The sequence below is a fragment of the Bombina bombina genome, chromosome 10, assembly GCF_027579735.1.
Source record: "Bombina bombina isolate aBomBom1 chromosome 10, aBomBom1.pri, whole genome shotgun sequence".
In the NCBI taxonomy this organism is placed as follows: Eukaryota; Metazoa; Chordata; class Amphibia; order Anura; family Bombinatoridae; genus Bombina; species Bombina bombina.
In genome coordinates this window covers 22,609,450-22,628,931 of record NC_069508.1, presented here as the reverse complement: position 1 = coordinate 22,628,931, position 19,482 = coordinate 22,609,450, and the positions used below count along the sequence as shown (strand labels likewise).

Genomic DNA, 19,482 nt, shown 5'->3' with positions numbered 1-19,482 from the left:
AGATCCGCGCTCATTACCACTTTATTATATCTTTATGTTGTAGGCAGTCACCAAGATCCGCGCTCATTACCACTGTATTATATCTTTATGTTGTAGGCAGTCACCAAGATCCGCGCTCATTACCACTGTATTATATCTTTATGTTGTAGGCAGTCACCAAGATCCGCGCTCATTACCACTGTATTATATCTTTATGTTGTAGGCAGTCACCAAGATCTGCGCTCATTACCACTGTATTATATCTTTATGTTGTAGGCAGTCACCAAGATCAGCGCTCATTACCACTGTACTGTATCTTATGTTGTAGGCAGTCACCAAGATCAGCGCTCATTACCACTGTACTGTATCTTATGTTGTAGGCAGTCACCAAGATCAGAGCTCATTACCACTGTACTTTGTTGTAGGCAGTCACCAAGATCAGCGCTCATTACCACTGTACTTTATGTTGTAGGCAGTCGCCAAGATCCGTGCTCATTACCACTGCATTATCTGCTCTACGATGATCTACAAAAGAACGGATATGATCAGCCATATTAAGCGTCACATCAACAAGGGGGAGACTGAAATAACAAGTTAGTATCTACTTAACTGTGTGTTACGTTGTCTGCTCATTTACTGAATGTTATTTAGCTTCATCAATATGTTGCTTCATTGTGCTAATGTGAGTTTTTATGCAAGCATTTAAAGGGACGTAAAACACCATTCAATGACGACTTTTCTGTAGTCTTAAAAATAAGAGCGCCCAAACGCTCACATAGATTCCCTCTATGTGAGCGTTTGGGCGCTCTTATTTTTAACAAGCCAGACTCTTACCTTGTGTGACTAAAACTGAACTTTTATGCTCTCCTAGTTTAAATTGTTATGTCTGGGTTGAGCCAGACTTGGCCGCAGTCATCGTCCATTCAGTGTAATTGTATCCATATACTTTCAGACCTCCTCTTTATCGAAAGCTACAAAGTTACCTTGTGCCTTATACAGACACTTTTGATCTATACCATACTATGTGTAATACAACATAATACAGGGGATTATAATATATCAAACTTTACCCTATACATACTTGTTGTATTTAAAATATCATAGCAGTCATTTATAACTACCGATGCCAGGATGTATTAATGTGACTGATTCACCATTATATTGACAAACTATATACTTCAGATTATCAGTTAATGCCTATTCCAGAGCAAACAGATTCAATTTCAGTAATAGCTGCAGCTGTAGTATAATACTTTATTTAAGGCTTGTCTCCTAAACAAGCACATATAAAATAAAACTACAGCGTGACAGAAATTCCTATAATATATCAGTGAATCCATGCATCAGGGAATATACTGATTATTGATACTAACATCTTATGAGTTTATAGTGACCAGAATTCCTACACAGTATTGTATAGATAATATTTTATAGCACCGGTAACGTCTGCTGCTTAAGGCTATACAACAATCGCTTTCATTGATTCATCAGAACATTATGATTCTTTACACCTCATTCTAACTTTTTGACTTAGAGCTAAACATATTTTATATTTTACTTGAACTCTGAAAGCAATTGCAATTATATATCAAAATCAAAAGATGGAAATACATTATAGTGACTAGTTCATTGTTCACTATAACCACAACATTTATTATATACGTTCCATATCACACCAGGGAGTGTCTGTGTCGTTTTTAATTGTGTGCTACCATTATTTTAAGTTTACATATTAATAAAAGTTACATTTTAAAAATCCTTGCACCTAAAACTGCCCATTAGTCAGGGCCCAGAGTGCTTTATGTGCATACTTTTCAGTAGATTTTCGCTAATCTTTGGCGATATTCTACTTTGTGTTCAATAGGACAGTTTATTGTATTTCTTAATCTAGTTTTGTAAAGGAGAATACAGAAAACATTATGTACATATTTTTATTAATTTACGGCAAGATTACGAGTTTTGCATTAGAGGCTATGCGGCGCTAACGAGCAGTTTTCTCTCACCGCTCACCTGCAGTGCTGGTATTACAGGTTTTTACAAACCCATCGTTAAAAGGCAAGAAGTGAGCGTTGAGCAAAATTTTGCTCATTACCGCACTCCAATACCAGCGCTGCTTAAATCAGCGGTGAGCTGGTCGTACGTGCTCGTGCACGATTTCCCCATAGGAATCAACAGGGAGAGCCGGCTGAGAAAAAGTCTAACACCTGCAAAAAAGCAGCGTAAAACTCGGTAACGCAGCCCCATTGATTCCTATGTGGAAACACATTTTATGTCTACACCTAACATGAACCCCGAGTCTGAACACCCCTAATCTTACACTTATTAACCCCTAATGCCGCCCCCGACATCGCTGACACCTGCATTATATTTATTAACCCCTAATATGCCGCTCCGGAACACCGCCGCCACCTACATTATACCTATGAACCCCTAATCTGCTGCCCCCAACATCGCCGACACCTACCTACATTTATTAACCCCTAATCTGCTGTCCCCAATGTCGCCGCCACTATACTAAATGTATTAACCCCTAAACCTAAGTCTAACCCTAACACTCCCTAATTGAAATATAATTAAAATAAATCTAAATAAAATTTCTATAATTGACTACATTATTCCTATTTAAAACTAAATACTTACCTATAAAATAAACCCCAATCTAGCTACAATATAACTAATAGTTACATTGTAGCTAGCTTAGGGTTTATTTTTATTTTACAGTCAAGTTTGTATTTATTTTAACTAGGTACAATAGTTATTAAATAGTTATTAACTAGTTATTAACTATTTAATAACTATCTAGCTAAAATAAATACAAAAGTACCTGTAAAATAAAACCTGACCTAAGTTACAATAACACCTAACACTACACTATAATTAAATAAATAAACTAAGTTAAATACAATTACCTAAATTAAATTAGCTAAAGTACAAAAAACAAACAAACACTAAATTACAGAAAATAATAAACAAATTACAGATAATTTAAACTAATTACACCTAATCTAATAACCCTATCAAAATAAAAAAAAGCCCCCCAAAATAAAAAAACCCTAGCCTAAACTAAACTACCAATAGCCCTTAAAAGGGCCTTTTGCGGGGCATTGCCCCAAAGTAATCAGCTCTTTTACCTGTAAAAAAAAATAAAAATACAAACAACCCCCCCAACAGTAAAACCCACCACCCACACAAACAACCCCACAAATAAAATACTATCTAAAAAAAACTAAGCTCCCCATTGCCCTGAAAAGGGCATTTGGATGGGCATTGCACTTAAAAGGGCAGTTAGCTCTTTTGCAGCCCCAAACCCTAATTATAAATAAAACGCACCCAATACACCCTTAAAAAAAACCTTACACTAACCCCCTGAAGATCGACTTACAGTTCTGAAGACCGGACATCCATCCTCAAGGAAGCGGCAGAAGTCTTCATCCAACCGGGCCGAAGTCCTCAACGAAGCCGGGAGAAGTCTTCATCCAAGCCGGGCGAAGTGGTCCTCCAGACGGGCAGAAGTCTTCATCCATCCGACGCTGAGCGGGTCCATCTTCAAGACATCTGACTACCCGACAAATGAAGGTTCCTTTAAGTGATGTCATCCAAGATGGCGTCCCTTAGCTTTCGATTGGCTGACAGCCAATCGGAATTAAGGTAGAAAAACCCTATTGGCTGATGCAATCAGCCAATAGGATTGAAGTTCAATCCTATTGGCTGATCCATTCAGCCAATAGGATTGAGCTTGTATACTATTGGCTGATTGGAGCAGCCAATAGAATGCAAGCTCCATCCTATTGGCTGATTGCATCAGCCAATAGGATTTTTTCTTCCTTAATTCCGATTGGCTGATTTCTATCAGCCAATCGGAATCTAAGGGACGCCATCTTGGATGACGTCACTTAAAGGAACCTTCATTCGTCGGGTAGTCGTCGGAGGAAGAGGATGCTCCACGTCAGATGTCTTGAAGATGGACCCGCTCCGCGTCGGATGGATGAAGACTTCTGCCCGTCTGGAGGACCACTTCACCCGGCTTGGATGAAGACTTCTCCCGGCTTTGTTGAGGACTTCGGCCCGGTTGGATGAAGACTTCTGCCGCTTCCTTGAGGGTGGATGTCCGGTCTTCAGAACTGTAAGTCGATCTTCAGGGGGTTAGTGTTAGGTTTTTTTAAGGGTGTATTGGGTGCGTTTTATTTTTAGGCTAGGGTTTGGGCCTGCAAAAGAGCTAACTGCCCTTTTAAGGGCAATGCCCATCCAAATGCCCTTTTCAGGGCAATGGGGAGCTTAGGTTTTTTTAGTTAGTATTTTATTTGGGGTGTTTGTGTGGGTGGTGGGTTTTACTGTTGGGGGGGTTGTTTGTATTTTTTTTACAGGTAAAAGAGCTGATTACTTTGGGGCAATGCCCCGCAAAAGGCCCTTTTAAGGGCTATTGGTATTTTAGTTTAGGCTAAGGTTTTTTTTATTTTGGGGGGCTTTTCTTTTCTTTTGATAGGGCTATTAGATGAGGTGTAATTAGTTTCAATATCTGTAATTTTGTTTATTTTCTGTAATTTAGTGTTTTTTGTACTTTAGCTAATTTAATTTAGGTAATTGTATTTAATTTAGTTTATTTAATTATAGTGTAGTGTTAGGTTTTATTGTAACTTAGGTTAGGTTTTATTTTACAGGTACTTTTGTATTTATTTTAGCTAGGTAGTTATTAAATAGTTAATAACTATTTAATAACTATTGTACCTAGTTAAAATAAATACAAACTTGCCTGTAAAATAAAAATAAACCCTAAGCTAGATACAATGTAACTATTAGTTATATTGTAGCTAGCTTAAGGTTTATTTTATAGGTAAATATTTAGTTTTAAATAGGAATAATGTAGTTTAATTATAGAAATTGTATTTAGATTTGTTTTAATTATATTTCAATTAGGGGGTGTTAGGGTTAGGGTTAGACTTAGGTTTAGGGGTTAATACATTTAGTATAGTGGCGACGACGTTGGGGGCAGCATATTAGGGGTTAATAAATGTAGGTAGGTGGCGGCGATGTTAGGGACTGCAGATTAGGGGTTACTAATATTTAACTGTTTGCGAGGCGGGAGTATGGCGGTTTAGGGGTTAATATGTTTATTATAGTGACGGCGACGTTGGGGGCGGCAGATTAGGGGTTTAAAAATATAATGTAGGTGACGGCGGTGTCCGGAGCGGCAGATTAGGGGTTAAAAATTTTACTATAGTGTTTGCGATGCGGGAGGTCCTCTGTTTAGGGGTTAATAGGTAGTTTATGGGTGTTAGTGTACTTTTTAGCACTTTAGTTATGAGTTTTATGTTACGGCGTTGGGTGTACCGCTCACTTTTTGGCCTCCCAGGACAGACTCGTAATACCGGTGCTATAGAAGTCCCATAGAAAAAAAGACTTTACAAAGTTTACGTAAGTCGTTTTGCGGTAAGGCCAAAGAAGTGTGCGGTGACCCTAAACCTTCAAGACTCTTAATACCAGCGGGCGTAAAAAAGCAGCGTTAGGACCTCTTAACACTGCTTTTTTACCTTACCGCACAACTCGTAATCTAGCCGTTAGTTTCCAATTTTTGCCTGAAGTGCTCTGACGCATTGTCTGTTAAATCTGCCCAGGTAAAGCTCACGAAATAGTAAAGGAGTCAAATACAAATGTGCAAGTTCTTCCAAATTTTAAGACCCCGAAAAAAGCTGACACCTTTTTCAATCCAAAAATGAAAAATAATAGGTAAGTGGTTATATCTGTATAACAATGTTTTAATTGTTGATGCATTGCTGGGTTAGAAAAGCTCATTGTTTAAAGTGATGGTAAATCCTAGCATTTGTGAAACGCTAGGATTTACCATTGGAACAAATAAAGGGGACTTCATGCTGTAAGCACCTTTATTTGTCTGAAGTGTGCCCACACTGAGCTGCTCAGAAAGCCGACGGCAGAACGCTATATTGCTGACAGGCGATGTTTCCACCTCTTAGCAAATAGCCATGCGGCCCAGCGGGCGCCAAGCCGGATAGCTAGCACGCTATTGGCTAAGAGGTGGAAACGTCACCTCCCAGCAAAATAGCTTTCTGCCTTGGGCTGCCTGAGGCGCTTAGCACGGTGAACGCCTCAAACAAATAAAGGAACTTTCTTCATGAAGTATTTTAAATTTTATGACTGAAAGTCCACCTTTATTTGTTCCAATGGTAAATCCTAGCGTTTCATAATCTATATAGAGCATACAATTGCAAAATAGTTTCTAATTTTCTTCTGTTGGTATTCATTGTTAAAAAGCAGTTAGGTTGGCTCAGGAGTGTGCATGTGTCTGGAGCGTTATCTGGCTGCAGTTTGGCAGCAAGTATTTTAACAATGATATAGGAGCACTAGATGGCAGCAGTTTTTGGTTCTTGCCAAACTGCTGCCGTAAGGTGCTCGAGACTCGTGCGCTCTACCAACCTCGATATTCTGTTTAATAAAGAATTCCAAAAGAGTAACGTAAATGTAACACAATTGTATGCTCTAGCTGAATCGGGAAAGTAAATGTAACACACTTGTATGCTCTAGCTGAATCAGGAAAGTAAATGTAACACAATTGTATGCTCTAGCTGAATCGGGAAAGTAAATGTAACACAATTGTATGCTCTAGCTGAATCAAGAAAGTAAATGTAACACACTTGTATGCTCTAGCTGAATCGGGAAAGTAAATGTAACACAATTGTATGCTCTAGCTGAATCGGGAAAGTAAATGTAACACAATTGTATGCTCTAGCTGAATCGGGAAAGTAAATGTAACACAATTGTATGCTCTAGCTGAATCGGGAAAGTAAATGTAACACAATTGTATGCTCTAGCTGAATCGGGAAAGTAAATGTAACACAATTGTATGCTCTAGCTGAATCGGGAAAGTAAATGTAACACAATTGTATGCTCTAGCTGAATCGGGAAAGTAAATGTAACACAATTGTATGCTCTAGCTGAATCGGGAAAGTAAATGTAACACAATTGTATGCTCTAGCTCAATCGGTAAAGTAAATGTAACACAATTGTATGCTCTAGCTGAATCGGGAAAGTAAACATTTTTGTTTTTCATGTCTCTTGCTGGATATGCACTTATAGTTCACTGCCCCTTTAATTGACTTTCTAGTACTGGTATTTATGGTATTCGTTGTCAAAGAGAATAACCAGGTACTATGCTTCATATGCCAACCAGATTATTGTTATTAATATATTATGATGTGAGGGACTTGATCATTTATATGATTTGTCCATTTAATCAATACAAACATACTAGCCCACATAAACGGTTATTTACAGTTTAATTCAGTGTCATGTAGGCGACTAGAACATCTGTAACCCTGTTTGGTGAGGTTTTCCTTAAAATCAGATTTATGTTACTTTAGCCTAAAATAGTTTCACATGAAACTTTATACAGTGAATCATTATTAAATGAATAGTCTGTATGGCAAGATTTGTACAAACACTCAAAGAGACAGTATCTTATGATTGCAACATTTTTCTGTGGTCTTGCAAAGAATTAGCATAGTAATTAGGTGTGGGTTTATTTTGGAAATCATTACAAATCCTACAATATATTTTGTATAGCTGAGGAGAGCGACCAGTCACAGCAGTTCATTACCCTTCGCCTACTTGACTCTGCACTCTCTCATTAAATATTCAGAAATAGACCCTGCAAGATATATTTTCACTTCTATTAATGCTAATTTACTTCATGAGCATCTTATTAAGCAGCTGCAGTACCAAAGGCTTTAACATATTTAGCATTTTTATTTTTAAAGAAAGGTGTTTAGTAAACAAGTTGTAAATATTTAAAAAAGCCTAGCTGAACAGATCGTCCGGTAAGAGTCAAGCATGTGGGGAAATTGAGCCATTGCAATTGGATGGTCTCGTTGCTATAAATGACCAGTTGTAAAATATATTCCTGACCTGAGTTGTTGAACTGCATTTGACTACGTTACTGATAACCAAGCACAGAATACTGCCGTACTTACAAAGATTGGCTGGATTCAGTATAGTGACTAAAGGGAAAGTCAACACCATAATTTGTGTTGTTTTAAAAGATAGATAATCCCTTAATTGCCAATTCCCCAGTTTTGCATAACCAACACAGTTATAATTATACACGTTTTACCTCTGTAATTACCTTGTATCTAAACCTCAGCAGAATGTCCCCTTATTTCAGTTCTTTTGACATACTTGCATTTTAGCCAATCAGAGCTGACTCCATTTTAAATTCACGTGCATGAGCTCAATGTTATGTATATGAAACACATGAACTAATGCCCTCTAGTGGTGAAAAACTATCAAAATGCATTTAGATTAGAGGCGGCCTTCAAGGTCTAAGAAATTAGCATTTGAACCTCCTAGTATTTAGCTTTCAACTAAGAATACCAAGAGAACAAAGCAAAATTATTGATAAAAGTAAATTGGAAAGTTGTTTAAAATGACATGCCCTATTTGAATCACGAGGTTTTTTTTTGGACTTGACTGTTGCTTAAAAGTGATTCTATGCTGCAAAGTGAATCAAACGTTTTACATTCTCAATTGATTGTTTTGCATAGAAAATTGTTTGATGTACACTTGTAATACGTTTTATGATGAATTTAATATTTTTTTTTACCCTGCAAGATTATAGATTACAATGTAAATCTGTAAAAAAAAAAAAAAAAAAAAATCTCTGTACATTTAGAGTTAGATTACAGTGGAGTGCTAATTTAACGGGCAAATGTTAAATAACCAGCCATTACAGGTGACTGGTTAATGCTAATGCAAGCACCTAAATTAAGTAGTGTTGATTTTAAAAATGAATAAAGCATTTTTATTTTTTTAAATAACTGCACAAAGCATTTTAAAAGTTTAAAGTTTGCGGACGTGGGGTGTTAGGAAGAAAACGCCACTGAAAAGTACCTTTACATTGCGGTCTATGGGGACTGTGTTATTGCTCAATATATGTGTATATGCTTATATACATAAATATTTGTTTGTATACACATAAAAACACATAAATATATATATATATATATATATATTCATACACATATATATATATATATATATATATATTTACACTTTGCTACCCTTCACTGTGTGACTTACCCCCTCACTGCACTAGGTTCTGTGCCGTTTCTGACGGCATCAGAACGAGGCTCACATTGGAGCCTATGGAGGCACGCTCGTTGTGAGTGCAAAGATTCCATGCAATGCAAATGCGAGGTCGCATTCGCATTGTGCTGAGCTTATAATACCAGCACACGTTTGTGTGCACTGGTATTACAAGTGGAGGGTAAATATTGCACTTGTGAAAGCGTAATTTTGCGCTCCACTCGTAATCTGGCCCTTAGAGTGGTGAGTAAACGGAATATAACAAAACTAGTTTTGTTTTCACAGACAACTCATATTCTGCGCCCTGGCGGTCTTAGCTGAGGAGAGGAAGCAAGTGGATTGTCTTGATGCCTTTGGTTCCACAGGTGAGCACATGAAACCATCTCTAATTAGTTTTCTTTTCTATGGCATGGGGAGTCTACGACTTCATTCCAATTACTAGTGGGATATTCAACACCAAAAAAAGACCCCATCAGAGCTGTTAAGTGTCACTTTTCCTACCCATAATCCCCAGTCATTCTCTTTTCCTCTGTCAATTGAGGATGTGCGAAGATGGTGTCTGAAGATATTTAATCCATTTATGGGTACATTTCCCTGCAAAGCAAGGATTGGGGTTATGCTGTGTCCACGTCAATCTCTTTAGTAAGAGTAATGTTGGCTAGTTAGTTGGTTAGTTAGAAAGCAGCGAGGTTGTCTTTGCTTTATTTCTAACATTATTGCTACCCCTTCTAGATAGAGAGTGGATTATCTGTCACACCTAAGAAGCTGTCCCTGCCCTGCAGCTGGATCCCACAGGTAAGTGGCTTTGTCTTCTAGGTATTGAAGGACAGCACTTGTCTTAACCTTTATAGATGGGTTAACTTTTGCGGCAGTTTTTTTTTTGGCAGGCACTGAAATGTGAAACTTTAAGAGGTTAAATTAGTTACCCTTAACATGTATGAGAGGCTGGCTGAAGGGTTAATAGGTTGAGTAGATATGCATTATTTATTCTGCAGAGTTAGGCAGTGTAGCGATCACGTTTAACAGTGAGATGCGGTGTGCTTAACTTATTTCTCTTAGATCGGTCAGAAACGCACGCTTTTACTGTGCTCTAACGTGACTCATCCACGCTTCCGTTTATTAGTCAATGTAGAGCGGAGTAAGTTAGGTAGAGTAGAGATCAAGTTGTTTTCATATTTGTCGGCCACTAGTTGGATCAACAGAATTCTTTTAAAATCTCTGCTCTCCAAGTTTGTCAACTATCTCTGACAGAGGATATGCATCTAGAGAGTCTCATTTACAATTTCTAGTGAGCTCCAGTCCTAGTGCAGTAAGACTCCTCAGCTTGCGGAAGTATAGAGGTGTGAGGAAAACTTTGTTAAAAGATTATTTTCCTTTTTGCTGCAGAAAGTGACTGCTCTTTAACTGTACTGGTAATATTAATTTGGGAATTGGCTCTGTTGTTTTGGACCAAATACATCTATTTCCTTTGACAAATGTTTGCTTTGTCTGGAGGCTCAGTTTGTACCCCCTGTGCAATTCTGTGCCACTTGCTTATCTAAGACCTTAAAATGTAAAGACAAATGACTCCCTTCTGAGCCATATGTCTCTCAGGGCAATACTGTTCATGATATGCCTCAGCTGTCTCTTCAGACGTGGTAGTTTAACATGCAGTGCCCTGCGGTTCCTCTCAACCTTCTGGGGTTGTTTATTTACCAGGAGATTTTTTTGCGCAGATTACTTCTGCGGTGTCTGCAGCTTTATCTGCTTTCGCTACTTCGGGTAAGAGGAAATTTAAACATTTCTGCTAGTAAGGATTCTGACCCCTCTAAATCTGCTCTGGTCAGCCTTTCCCAAACGTCTGATGAGGAGTATACTTTGGTAGCTTCTAAAGGTGAAATCTCAGACTCTGACATAATGGGGGAACATTCTTCAGAATCTGAAGAAGTTAATTTCAGATTTAAGCTTAAACATCTCCGGTTGCTTCTGAAGGAGGTTCTAGCTGCCTTGGACGATTCCGAACCTTGGTTTGCTGTCAACCCTAAAAAGTCTACTAAACTTAATAGAGTTTATGATTCTCGCTCATCTGTGGATGTTTTTCCTGTTCCAGACAAGATGTCTGAAATTATAGCTCAGGAATGGGATAAGCCAGGGGTTCCTTTTTCCCTTTCCACTGTTTTTAAAAGATGTTTCCTGTTGCTAACTCCATTCATGACTCATGGCGCACTGTGCCTAAAGTAGAAGGAGCTATCTCTACTCTAGCTAAAAGAACTACCATTCCTATAAAGGATAGTTGTTCCTTTAAGGATCCCATGGATAAGAAGCTAGAGGCTTACTTAAAAAAGATGTACATCCATCAAGGATTACAGTGGCAACTTGCGGCAAGTATTGCTACGGTTGCGAGAGCAGCAGCTTATTGGTGCGATGCCTTGTCTGATCTGATATCAGAAGAGACTAGGATAGAGGAGATCCAGGATGGGATCAAAGCTCTTAAACTGGCCAATACCTTTATCTGCGATGCTAACATGCAGGTAATTAGACTGGGAGCTAAGATGTCCATCTTCACTGTTCTAGCTCGCAGAACTCTGTGGTTAAAGTCCTGGTCAGCTGATGGAACTTCAAAAGCCAAGCTTTTGTCTTTACCTTATAAGGGTAAGACTTTATTTGGTCCTAGTCTGGCGGAATCATTTCTGAAATTACAGGTAGAAAGGGATCTTTCCTATCTCAGGACAAGAAGAATAGACCTAAGGGTCGCCAGAATTCTAATTTTCGCTCCTTTCGTAACTTAAAAGTACCAAAGTCTTTCTCCTCTTCTTCCAAACCAAAGCATTCCAAGACCTCTTGGAGGTCCAGTCAGCCTTGGAATAAGGGGAAGCAAAACAAGAAGCCTTCCACTGATTCTAAATAAGCATGAAGGTTCTGCCCCTGATCTAATTTTGGATCAAGTGAGGGACAGGCTTTCTTTTTTTTTTTTTTTTTTTAGCAAGCTTGGATACACGATGTCCCAAATCCGTGTGCTGTGGAGATATAGTATCCCAGGGTTACAGAGTAGGATTCAAGTCTTGCCCTCCAAGGGGCAGATTTCTCCTGTCAAGACTATCCACAAACCAAGTAAAGAGGGAGGCCTTTTTAAACTGGGTAGAGGACCTATCCTCCCTGGGAGTAATTGTTCCAGTTCCTGTAGAGGAACAAGGTTTAGGATTCTATTCAAATCTCTTTGTAGATCCCAAAAAGGAGGGAACTTTCTGTCCCATTCTAGACCTAAAGTGCCTCAACATATTCCTCAGAATGCCGTCCTTCAAGATGGAAACTATGCGTTCCATTCTTCCATTGGTTCATGACGACCATAGACCTGAAGGACGCGTATCTACATGTTCCCATTCACAGGGATCATCACCAGTTTTTCCTTTCTGGACAAGCATTTCCAGTTTGTTGCTCTTCCGTTTTGGTCTTGCCACGGCTCCCAGAATATTTACAAAGGTTCTGATGGCTCTTTTGGCAGTGGTCAGATCCCAGGCAATTGCAGTGGCGTCTAGCATCTTGGTTCAGGCGTCCTCTTTTCAACTAGCAAAATCTCATATAATATCTTTTCTACATTCCCACGGATATAAAGTGAATCTGGAAAAGAGTTCTCTTGTTCCAGCTACAAGAGTGTGTTTCTTAGGGACAATCGTAGATTCCTTTGCCATGAAGATTTTCTTGACGGATGTCAGAAAATCCAAACTTCTTGCTTCGTGCCTTTCTCTCCAGTCTGCTATTCGTCCATCAGTGGCTCAATGCATGGAGGTAATAGTTTGATGGTTGCTTCCATGGACATCATTTCTTTTTCTCGGTTCCATCTGAGACCTCTGCAACAATGCATGTTCAGTCAATGGAACAGAGTCCATTCAGATCTCTCGCAGAGGACTGATCTGTATATCCTAACAAGAGACTCTCTCTCGTGGTGGATTTCACAGAAACATCTGTCTCGGGGCACTTGCTTCCTGAGACCTTCCTGGGTGATTGTGACTACGGACGCCAGCCTGTTAGGCTGGGGAGCAGTTTGGGGCTCACTAAAAGCTCAGGGCCTGTGGACTCGGGAGGAGTCTTCTCTTCCCATAAACATCTTGGAGTTGAGAGCAAACTTCAGTGCCTTGACAGCTTGGCCTCAAATATCTTTAGTCCGGTTTATCAGATTACAGTCTGACAACATCACCTCAGTGGCTTACATCAACCACCTTGGAGGAACTCTGAGTTCCTTGGCCATGAAGGAGGTGACTCACATTCTGCAGTGGGAAAAAGCTCACAATTGTCTCCTATTTGCTATCCACATTACAGGAGTGGACAACTGGGAGGCAGATTTTCTGAGCAGACATACTTTTCATCCCGGGTAGTGGGCTTTCATCTGGAAGTGTTCTCAAAGATAACCCTCAGGTGGGGGGTTCCGGAGTTGGATCTGATGGCGTCTCCTCAAAACGCCAAGCTCCCAAAGTACGGTTCATGGTCAAGAGATACTCAGGCTGCTCTGATAGACGTTCTAGCAGTTCTTTGGACCTTCTCTCGCCTTCCACAAGTCATTGCTCGTATCAAACAGGAGAGAGCATCTGTAATTCTAATAGCTTCTGCATGGCCTCGCAGGATCAGGTTCGCGGATCTGGTGAAGATGTCATCTCTTCCACCTTGGAGGTTACCTCTGAGGAATGACCTTCTACTTCCATTCCTTCATCCAAATCTGGATTCTATGAAGCTGACTGAACGCCTAGTTTTGATTAGAGGCAGTCATTAATACCATGCTTCAGGCTCGTAAACCTAAATTTACCATAAGGTATGGCGTAAATACCTTTTATTGGTATGAATGTACGGGTTTCTCAGTAGTCGGGTGAGGATTCCCTGCATTTTATCTTTTCTTCAGGATGGCTTGGAGAAAGGTTTGCCAGTCAATACTCTGAAGGGTCAGATTTCTGTCTATTATTTTGCAAAAACGTCTGGCAAATTTGCCAGATGTTCAAGCTTTTTTTCAGGGCCTGGTTAGAATCAGGCCTGTGTTTAAACCAGTTGCTCCTCCTTGGAGCCTTGACCTTGTTCTTAAAGTTTTGCAACAGGCTCCGTTTAAGCCGCTGCATTCTGTTGATTTTAAATTATCTTGGAAGGTTTTGCTATTTCTTCCGCTCTCAGTTTGTGAGCCTTCGGCTCCTGAAGTGTGATTCCCCTTACCTTATTTTTCATGCGGATAAGGCTATCCTTCGTACTAAGTTGTGTTTTCTCCCTAAGGTTGTGTCAGATTGAAATATCAATCAGGAGATTGTTGTTCCTTCTGTCCCAATCCTTCTTCCCATAAGGAACGTCTTTTGCATAACTTGGATGTTGTGCGTGCGCTAAAATTTTACCTTCAAGCAACTAAAGATTTTAGGCAATCTTCTGCCATTTTTCTTGTTTTCTTTGGCAAGCGTAAGGTTTAGAAGGCCATTTCTGCAACTCTGTCTCTCTGGTTGAGAAGTGTTATCTGTTTAGCTCATGAGACTGCTGGACAGCAGCCTCCTGAGAGAATTACAGCTCATTCCACCAGGGCTGTCTCTTCTTTCTGTGCTTTCAAATGAGGCTTCTGTGAAGCAAATTTGCAAGGCGGCAACATGGTCTTCTTTGCATACTTTTTCCAAATTCTACAAATTTTATACTTTTTCCTCGGCTAAGGCTTCTTTTGGGAGAAAGGTTCTTCAAGGGGTAGTGCCTTCTGTTTAGATCCGCCTGCCTTTTTCTCCCTCCCTTTTCATTCCGTGTCCTCTAGCTTGGGTATTGGTTCCCACTAGTAATTGGAATGAAGTTGGGTACTCTCCATGCCATAGTAAAAAAAACAAAATGTATGCTTACCTGATAAATTACTTTCTTTCCGGGCATGGAGAGTCCACGACCCTGCCCTTTATTAATTCAGCAGTTTTTTGAGTAAACCTCAGGCACCTCTACCCTTGTGTTTCTTTCTTTCTTTTCCATTTTCATTCGACTGAATGACTGGGGATTATGGGTAAGGGAAATTACACTTAACAGCTCTGCTGGGGGGGGGGGCTCTTTGCCTCCTCCTGCTGGCCAGGAGTTGAATATCCCACTAGTAATTGGAATGAAGTTGTGGACTCTCCATGCCCGGAAATAAATAAATTTATCAGGTAAGCAAACATTTTGTTTTCATGTTTGTGATTCAAAAGATACAAAAGAGAATTTTCATATGGTGTGGTTTTCTTGGATTATGCAAGTTTAATTTTACATTGAGACTTTGATCATTATAAGTTAACCATAAAAAATGGTCAAGGGATGACGACTAGAAGACCACAGCTTGGACCTTGAGACCTCTTCTGCATAAGGGACCAGTTTTTTTTTTTTTCTCTTTTCGTATGGTCAATTCACCATGGGATTTTTGTTTTTATCACCTACGAATTATACAGGACACATGGTAATATTATTATAATCAAATAGGTTTTTATTTTATCTAAACCGGAATTTTATTATTTTATTTTTCTTTACCGTTGGTGTCAATACATTTGTATACATTTTGTACTTTGTTATATTATACAATTCCTAATAAAAAAAGATTTCAACATAAAAGATTGGTTGATTACTAATTGAATCAACAAACCTCATTATTTATTTGTATGTTAATGTATATGAAGCATGAAACTTGTCCCAGAGCATTAGAATGAAAATTTGCTTTGTGAGTGCTGCATTGTATCACCGTATCTTCAGAGTCGAGCTGTTATTTGTCCCTTTAGGTATTATGGGATTGCAGTGGGCAAAGCACCTTTGGAATTCTGTCAAGGTGACCATAAACGACATCAATGACAGCTCAGTGGCTATGATCCGTGAGAACTGCCAGCTTAATAAGATGAAGGTGATAGAAAAGAGGGATGAAGAAGATGAGGAGGAATTAGAAGAAGGGGATGGCTATTTAGGTACCATTGAAGTCACACAATTTGATGCCAACGCCTTGATGCACATGAGAGCTTTCGACTTTATGTAAGCATCCAATGCCGCAGTGACCAGCTGGTGCTTTTTTGTTTGTAATAAAATGTCTTCTTACCAACTTTAAATTCAATTCTTCAGACACCTTGATCCCTTTGGTACATCTGTGAACTTCTTAGATGCAGCGTTCCGTAACGTCCGGAATATGGGGATCGTTTCTGTCACCTCTACTGACCTCGGGTCATTGTACGCCAAAAATGTGAATGTGGCAAAAAGGCATTATGGATGTAATATTGTCCGGACAGAATACTTCAGGGAGCTAGCAGCTCGCATTGTTCTTGGTGCTGTAGCCAGGTAATACCTGTAACGTGTAGGTTTTTGTATGGTGGGGTTGGCCTGGTGATGCATTACATTATACTGACAAGTATGGCTAAAAGTTTCTAACTTAATACATGGTCATAAAATCAGACATTCCTTTACGTGGCTCATAAATGTGTAAGTCCTGGTACCAGGTTATCTTGGCTTGATCAAGGGTAGTAATGTAACTCATGATGGATTTGCTATTGGTTGATTTGGCCGATCTGTAATCTACTAGAACAATCTCCGCTACATTGTTTTCTCTCTGTGACAGATGTTAAATAGAACTTCTCATTTTCTATGTTTTGTTCTTGACTAACAAATTATAACAACCCCCATTGCTACCTTTTGGAGACCTTTCACCTTCTATTTCCCAAGATTGTCAGCTCATATTGTTTCTGATCTGGATTATATTTTCACCCACAAGTCTTTGCTCTTTCTGCATTTTACCATGGCAGCGTCCTGATAACACATTTTGAAAAATAAAACATCTGCTCTATAGTATTTTTTTTTTTTTTTGTTTCCTCTCAACTCTCTTTTCTAGAGCAGCTGCACGCTGTAACAAAGGCATTGAGGCTTTGTTGGCGGTGGCCCTGGAACACTTTGTCCTGGTAGTCGTTCGGGTTCTGAGGGGACCAACTCAAGCCGATGACTGTATGAAGAAGATTAATGCACTAATTCACTGCTCATGGTGCGAGGAGAGGATCTTCCAGAAAGAGGGGGATATGGTAGAAGGTAAGTTCAAATAACCTTATCCCACACAAACTGTGCACTCCAAAATACAATTAAACATATATGTTTAAAAAACTATTTTCCTTAATTAAAGTCTCAAAATAGTGTCCCAAAATGTAATCTATTATCCTAGTGTGCAATACGTTATGCAACGTGGGAAATGTCCTCACTCTGAGCCAGCAGCTTCCAAACCTGATAGGCACTTTGGGTGTTATGATAATAAGTTTAAAAAAACAGAGAGAACTGGAAGCGCACAGAAGGACTCTAATTGTAGCAGTTATTCAATAACAATATTCACAGATAAGAGTGACCCAATCCCCCTATGTTTGAACTACTCGCTGAATACAAACGTGAGGTGTGAGAAAAGTCACAGAGCGGGACCCTCCCAGAACAGCTCTAAGCAGCAATCCTGGATTCAGCTCTGTGGCCAATCCCCTGGAACCGATCCTGCTTGGTCCTCCAAGTGCCGTATTACGGTTTGCCTTTACTCCGTTGCAATAACAAACTCACTGATTAACACCGATTTGCCAGTTTCACACGTGAGCATGACTGAATGGAAGGGGCGAACCTGATGCGTTTCTTGGATGTCACTCCACTTCTTTAGAAGCAATACCCTCAATAGCCTCTGAAGAAGTAGTTATGTCTGAGAAATGCATCAGTCACGCCCCTTTCATTCAGTCACGCTCACGTGCGAAACCGGCAAATCCGTGTTAATCAGTAATATTTTTTTTATTTATTTAATCTAATGGTTGCACTTCAAAAAAATTATGATCTGAGGAAAGACTATAAATGTCTCTTATAAGGCTGATTCCAATAAACATAAAATATAAGAGAATCCCTGCACTCAATTTGCAAAAATAGAAAGCCAGTTTTATTAAATACATAATCAATTAAATCAAAACTAAAATGGAAAATAATTAGCAATACTCCTTATTAGTCCTAAAAACTCAGACTGGGCATCCCCTGTCTAGTTAAAAACCAAGCTATAGCAACAGTCTATGCAAGGTATGCAACATACATATATATTTTAAGAACGCCTACATGGGCATATGATAATGATGCACAGACAAAAATCTAATCATACTAAATGCTGAAGATGTGAGCCTCAATCAAGGTTACAAATGTATATGGATCTCTGAGTACAACATTACATAGTAGCAAAACCTAATCTTAATAGCTATGGTGGGAACAGTCCATAGAGCTAAGAAGCTTGTGTCAGTTCACACAGAGCAGTGTCGACTAGCCCTGTTATGTTGTTCTACGGTTTGATGATAAATACCGTGATCGATCTGTATCGTGTCCCACTATTATGTGGAGAGTCTTAGATGTATGATCCATATTATAATGTGAAGCGGGACTTCAGGGATTAAACCCACAGCTTCTGCCAATCATATAAGTATGACAGATAGCGCTACTCTGTGCAACACTAATCGTATTTGCAAGCTGCGACACTTAAGGGTATACAGCCGCCGCTCTGCACTGTAATATCCAGTCTATAATAAGCATCACATAGATAGTGTGAAGCGATCTCACCCATATGTTGTGTGGGCTGCCAATCGGTATTCTAATTGCCCACTTTGTTACCAATTGTTCATCAAACAGCATGTGTCCTGGTGTCACTATATTATAATACAAATATATATATTATTGTTTAAAAAGATAGATAACACCTTTACTACACATTACCCAGCTTTGCACAACCAACATTGTTATATTATTATACTATATAACATTTAAACCTCTACATTTCGGCCTTTTCTAAGTCACTATAGACAACAGGAGACTGCTAGTTCATGTGGGCCATATAGATAACATTGTGTTCACGCCTGTGCAGTTATTTAGAAGTTAGCACAACACAGCACTAAATGCAAGTCAATAGATAATAAATAAAAAGTCATGTGATCATGGGGCTGTCAGAGAAGGCTTAGATACAAGATAATAACAGAGGTAAAAAAATAATATAACAGTGTTGGTTGTGCAAAACTGGGGAATGGGTAATAAATGGATTATCAGACTTTTAAATCAATAAACATTATATTGTAGACTTTTAAATCAATAAACATTATATTGTCCCTTTAATAATCATTGAAATTCTCTTTCTTCTCAGAAAATCCCTATAAACAGCTACCTTGTGATTGTCACAAGAGTATGCCAGGAAAATCCGCCACTATCCTGGGTCCAATGTGGTAAGCATTGATCTTGAAGCTAACGCTGTGCCACACTGGTAGATTGTTGTCTGACCCTTAGTTCACTTTTGTGGGTCCCACTTGATGTTTGTATTTATAATGCCATATGTGACTCTTGGCTTCATTTAACATTCTGGTTCTAGACAGCCCCACTGGTGCTAACTACGTATATTACTACTTGATGTTTGTATTTATATTGCCATATGTGACTCTTGGCTTCATTTAACAT

The 19,482-nt window shown here is 39.1% G+C and overlaps 1 protein-coding gene across 1 annotated transcript in view; it reads left to right on the top strand.

Annotated features, from left to right (window-relative positions):
- TRMT1L (tRNA methyltransferase 1 like) overlaps positions 1-19,482 on the top strand; it is a 57,279-nt gene that overhangs the window by 15,257 nt on the left and 22,540 nt on the right. Inside the window, exons 7-13 of the mRNA XM_053693852.1 lie at positions 452-572; positions 5,592-5,703; positions 9,358-9,437; positions 15,789-16,032; positions 16,120-16,332; positions 16,880-17,070; positions 19,175-19,253. Of these exons, the coding sequence (XP_053549827.1) occupies positions 452-572; positions 5,592-5,703; positions 9,358-9,437; positions 15,789-16,032; positions 16,120-16,332; positions 16,880-17,070; positions 19,175-19,253 (1,040 nt within the window). The remainder of the gene's footprint in view (positions 1-451; positions 573-5,591; positions 5,704-9,357; positions 9,438-15,788; positions 16,033-16,119; positions 16,333-16,879; positions 17,071-19,174; positions 19,254-19,482) is intronic.